Source organism: Euphorbia lathyris, chromosome 2, assembly GCF_963576675.1.
Source record: "Euphorbia lathyris chromosome 2, ddEupLath1.1, whole genome shotgun sequence".
NCBI lineage: Eukaryota > Viridiplantae > Streptophyta > Magnoliopsida > Malpighiales > Euphorbiaceae > Euphorbia > Euphorbia lathyris.
Genome location: NC_088911.1, coordinates 18,817,375 through 18,823,285, shown reverse-complemented (window position 1 = coordinate 18,823,285; position 5,911 = coordinate 18,817,375). Strand labels below are relative to the sequence as shown.

At 30.0% G+C, this 5,911-nt stretch overlaps 1 protein-coding gene across 2 annotated transcripts; it reads left to right on the top strand.

The window, feature by feature from the left end:
- The first annotated feature begins 771 nt into the window (after window positions 1–771).
- On the top strand, window positions 772–3,061 carry LOC136217080 (protein BPS1, chloroplastic-like). Of its 2 annotated transcripts, none has more exons than XM_066003658.1 (2): window positions 772–926; window positions 1,817–3,061. In XM_066003658.1, exon 2 carries the CDS (start codon window positions 1,829–1,831, stop codon window positions 2,879–2,881), a length of 1,053 nt encoding a protein of 350 aa, XP_065859730.1. In that variant the 5' UTR covers window positions 772–926; window positions 1,817–1,828; the 3' UTR covers window positions 2,882–3,061. The 2 variants fall into 2 exon arrangements, with proteins under 2 accessions (XP_065859730.1, XP_065859732.1); XM_066003660.1 differs by lacking the exon at window positions 772–926 and adding an exon at window positions 949–1,172.
- The last annotated feature ends 2,850 nt before the right edge of the window (window positions 3,062–5,911 follow it).

Sequence of the window (5,911 nt, the reverse complement as noted above, 5' to 3'; positions counted from 1 at the left end):
CCCAAAAGCCTTCTGACCGTCGGGAAAACGAAAGGCGTTTTCTGGTCCCCCCTGGGCCTGGGGGTGCTTGTGGGGCATGATGACTTGCTCCGTAATTAGTCTTCCTTTCTGTTCTGTTCTCGAAGTCAAGCTTCTTAGTTACGGTTCGAAAACCATCTACTCTTCCTTCTGTCTATTCTATTCTATTAGGTTACGCTTCTCTTCGTTAGTCGTTGGTAACATCTTTTTTTAACGTGTATATATATATAAATTTATAATTATATCAATAATACCATTCATCTAGAAAATTTCTATATAACAGATGAAAAGAAATTTCCTCTAAAAAAATTTAGCAACGGAAAAGAGACTTTCTCGAATTTTCTGATTATTTAAAAAGAAAAAGAAGAGATGAGGTGGAGCCGTGGAGTGAGGCTCGGAACAGCATACGCATTGTCGTATTTGATATTTAATTAAACCGACAATGCTTTTCTAGCCGTTGGATTTCACGCAGTGCATATCACGATATGCTTTTTTTGACCCACATTTTCTGCTAATAAATATTCATTTTTTTCTCATTTTTAATTTTCCATAATAAATGAATAAAATAATAAAATTCAGCTACAGTACGCTGACGGCTCTAAACGACTCTCACCAACATATAAAATACTTTACACCACCGACGGTTATCTGCACTTGCCCACTCTTTATATTCCACGTGTTATATCTGTGAGAAAATCTTCCTAACAGCCCGTGACACCACCATTTCCTTGCATTATAAATCAAAACCTAACATTTGCTCTATTTTGTTTGGTTGTTGGAAAGAAATCAACGATTGAGAAGAAATCGTAGATAAGGGTGAAGTTTTCAACCAAACGAAAGCTCTTTCTATAACGCGTTTGATACTTTCTGCGAAATTTCAGATCTCGTGTGAGCGAGTACCAATTCAGGTACGGATCTGCCTTACTTCCTTGATCTTTCGTTATTTTCTTTTTTATAATTTTCAGCAAAGAGCGGTGTATTCTTTTGGATCCGTTGTTATTTGTTCTTTTTGGTTTAGATCTAAGGGTTTTTACTAGATTACTTTCTAGGTTAGGTTTTTCTTCTATATTTTGTGCGAATTTTGGTGCCTGTTTCTGTTGGTTCCTGCTTAGTCTCTCGTAGTTCTATCTTCAACTTGAAGATCTAGCTTCTTGGTAAGTTGTATATTTTTTTTTTATTAATTCTGTTTTATTGTTCAATTTAATATGATGGATTGTTTGTGGTTGAAATTCGTTGGATTAGGATAAAATAGAAAGAAAAACAGGAAAAGTTATTGGTTAATTAGTATGTGGTTTATGTAGTTCTAAGTTTCAGGAGATGAAATGCTACTAGGATGAATTAACACATAACCTCTGTTATTTATATTATTTCACTTCGTATAATCTTGATTTTATTGTTATCTATGTATTGTTGTGTTAAAAATTGTGCAAATTCATATTTGAAAAATTTGTGTCGATTGGTGTTTGGAACTTATAAATTGATCCAAGGTTGAGATGGTTATGTTTCACTTTCTTCAGTTCATGTATATTTGAAGCTAGTAGTGCTTGATCTTACAGGAGAGCTGGTCTTGGTTCTCCTTTGTGAGTGGGAGGTCACAGCTTTGAGTCATGAGATCTCTTTGTGTGAAGCCAGGAGGAAGGCTGCCCTCCCCCAGCACTTCGAAATCAAGGAGCCTTGATGCTCCTTTTCTGTTATCATTTTATTTTTTCTTTAATTTAATTACAGTTCTTTGCTTGTACATGTTAATTTTGTGGCCTTCTGCTTTTAGTTTAAGAATTTTATTTTTTATTCCTTGCAGTAACTTGTTAAGATGAGCAGACCACAGGAGCCACACCGCCCGTTCTTTTCATTTGGGAACCCTTTCCGTATGATATCTCCCAAGGGGTCTCAATTATCTCCAAGGCTTCTTTCCGTATTGAACTCATTTGAGGAAACATTGGCAGAGAGGTTGAGGAAACTTAATCCTAATGACAAAGATGAAGTGCTTAGTTTGACATGGATGAAATATGCAATGGAGTCACTCTGTGAGACACATGAAGACATCAAAACTCTGATTACTGATCTTGAGCTCCCCATAACTGACTGGGATGAGAAATGGATAGATGTGTACTTGGACATCAGTGTGAAGTTGCTTGATATTTGCATTGCATTTAGCTCGGAGCTTTCACGCCTAAACCAAGGCCATCTGTTGCTTCAATGTGTACTTCACAATTTGGAGTCCAAATCATCAAATCAATTGATTCGTGCCCGTTCTTCCCTTGATAGCTGGAGACAACATATTCACTCTAAGAATCAAAGAGTCCAGAACTGCCACTCCATCTTGAATGGTCTTGTGGAATCACTGAATCTGCCAAAGGTGAAGAACTCTGCCAAGGGGAAGGTCTTGATGCGTGCAATGTATGGAGTGAAGGTGCAGACAGTATTTGTATGTAGTGTGTTTGCTGCTGCCTTCTCAGGTTCCGCTAAGAATTTGCTACACTTGGATGTTGCTGAGACATTCTTGTGGGCACAAGCATATTCAAATTTGCAGGCTAATGTAAATGTGGAGGTTAGAGAGATACTTTCTGGTGGAAAATTTTCTGTGCTGAAAGAAGTGGACGGCGTTGAAATAATAGTGAACAAGTTGTATCCCGTGATTGAAGACGGGTTGCAGCCCGTTGAAGTGCAAGAATTCGAGAAGACTGTTTCAGATTTAAGAGGAGGAGCAGAAAAGCTTTCTGAAGGGCTGGATATTGTTGCCAAACAAGTGGATGGGTTTTTCAAGATAGTTTTGAGCGGTCGTGATGCTTTGTTATGTAACTTGAGAGCATCTGGTGTCGACTCGATGTTAGGTTGTAACGTAGGAGAACAGATAGTGAGATAAAGATATATGAAGCTAACTGATTTCATGTATACAAATGTTATAGGATTGAGTTGTTTGCTTAGTTATACCAAGTTGTATGGCGTATCGTGTTTTAAGTGTTGTGAGGGTATGTTGTTACTGGGTTGTAAAAGTATGTATTACTATGCAATGTTAATACAAGTAACAATTTCTACTGTGAAACCATCTTTGCATAATATTAATCTTTCTGAATTGCTAATTGCTTCCCTAGGCTTGCTGCTGGTGGTCTCTGGAGTTTCCTTTTTGGAGGATTAGTTTTCTGGGCGATGCAAGGCTGCAATAATGTCTGCAATAATGAGGTAAAGTGTGCTGGTTGAATTTCTCTAATTCTCATAGCTGTGGCGACGGGGCGGGGATGGGGATGCATTCTTCAGTCCGCTTTGAACATTTACGGGGGATGGTTTTGAGGAATTCCCATGAATGGTTTCGGGAATTCCTCAGGTGACTGAGGATCTCCATCCCCTAAATAAATCTATATGTAGTATAAAACAATATGTAATATAAAACAGTAACGATGGAGCTGAGGTGTCACTACCTCTTTTTTTACTGATAAAAAATATAATATATTAACTTTAGTTATATTATTATATTTATTTATAAAAAGATTATTTTATCCGTACTATATCTAAGAGTTCTATAAAATTTAAATTAATCTCTAAAATCTCTCTAATTCTCTACATATCTATATCTAAAAGTTCTACATAATTTAAATTAATCCCTAAAATCTCACTAATTCTCTGCATATCTATATATGATATAAAACAGTAACGATGGAATTGGGGTGTCACTTCCTCCTTTTTTACTGATAAAAAATATAATATATAATATAATATATTAACTTTAGTTATATTATTATATTTATTTATAAAAAGATTATTTTATCCGTACTATATCTAAGAGTTCTACAGAATTTAAATTGATTCTTAAAATCTCTCTAATTCTCTACATATCTATATCTAAAAGTTCTACATAATTTAAATTAATCTCTAAAATCTCTCTAATTCTCTGCATATATATATGTATATATATATATATATATATATATATATATATATATATATATATAATATAAAACAGTAATGATGGAGCTGAGGTGTCACTTCATTATTTTTTACTGATAAAAAATATAATATATTAATTTTAATTATATTATTATATTTATCTATAAAAAGATTATTTAAATTAAATGTGAAAATAAAATAATAATATATGATTTATATACTATATCTAAGAGTTCTACAAAATTTAAATTAATCCCTAAAATCTCTCTAATTCTCTGCATATCTATATCTAAAAGTTCTATAAAATCTAAATTAATCCATGAAATCTCTTTAATTCTCTGCATATCTATATATAATATAAAACAGTAACGATTGAGCTAAGGTGTCACTTTCTTATTTTTTACTGATAAAAAATATAATATAAAATATAATATATTAACTTTAGTTATATTATTATATTTATTTATAAAAAAATTATTTTATCCGTACTATATCTAAGAGTTCTACATAATTTAAATTAATCTTTAAAATCTCTCTAATTCTCTGCATATCTATATCTAAAAGTTCTACATAATTTAAATTAATCCCTAAAATCTCTCTAATTCTCTGCATATCTATATATAATATAAAACAGTAACGATGGAGCTGAGATGTCACTTCCTCCTTTTTTACTGATAAAAAATATAATATAAAATATAATATATTAACTTTAGTTATATTATTATATTTATTTATAAAAAGATTATTTTATCCGTACTATATCTAAGAGTTCTACAGAATTTAAATTAATTCCTAAAATCTCTATAATTCTCTGCATATCTATATCTAAAAGTTCTACATAATTTAAATTAATCCCTAAAATCTCTCTAATTCTCTGCATATCTATATCTATATATATAATATAAAACAGTAACGATGGAGTTGATGTCTCACTTCCTCATTTTTTACTGATAAAAAATATAATATATTAACTTTAGTTATATTATTATATTTATTTATAAAAAGATTATTTTATTCGTACTATATCTAAGAGTTTTACATCATTTAAATTAATCCCTAAAATCTCTCTAATTCTCTGCATATCTATCTATATATTATATAATATAAAACAGTAATGATGGAGCTGAGGTGTCACTTTCTCCATTTTTACTGATAAAAAATATAATATATTAACTTTATTATATTATTATATTTATTTATAAAAAGATTATTTTATCCGTACTATATCTAAGAGTTCTACAGAATTTAAATTAATTCCTAAAATCTCTCTAATTCTCTGCATATCTATATCTAAAAGTTCTACATAATTTAAATTAATCCTTAAAATCTCTTTAATTCTCTGCATATCTATATTATATTTATATAATATAAAACAGTAACGATGGAGCTGAGGTGTCACTTCCTCATTTTTTACTGATAAAAAATATAATAAAAAATATAATATATTGACTTTAGTTATATTATTATATTTATTTATAAAAAGATTATTTTATCCGTACTATATCTAAGAGTTCTACAGAATTTAAATTAATCCTTAAAATCTCTTTAATTCTCTGCATATCTATATATAAAAGTTCTACATAATTTAAATTAATCCCTAAAATCTCTCTAATTCTCTGCATATCTATATATTCTATATATAATATATAATATAAAACAGTAACGATGGAGCTGAGGTGTCACTTCCTCCTTTTTTACTGATAAAAAATATAATATAATATAATATATAATATATTAACTTTAGTTATATTATTATATTTATTTATAAAAAGATTATTTTATCCGTATTATATCTAAGAGTTCTACAGAATTTAAATTAATCCATAAAATCTCTCTAATTCTCTGCATATCTATATCTAAAAGTTCTACATAATTTAAATTAATCCCTAAAATCTCTCTAATTTTTTGCATATCTATATATAATATAAAATAGTAACGATGAAGCTGAGGTGTCACTTCATTATTTTTTACTGATAAAAAATATAATATAATATATAATATAATATATTAA

Excerpts from the sequence above, each read along its gene's own strand:
- LOC136217080 (XM_066003658.1), top strand. The coding sequence starts at position 1,829 with ATGAGCAGACCACAGGAGCCACACCGCCCGTTCTTTTCATTTGGGAAC.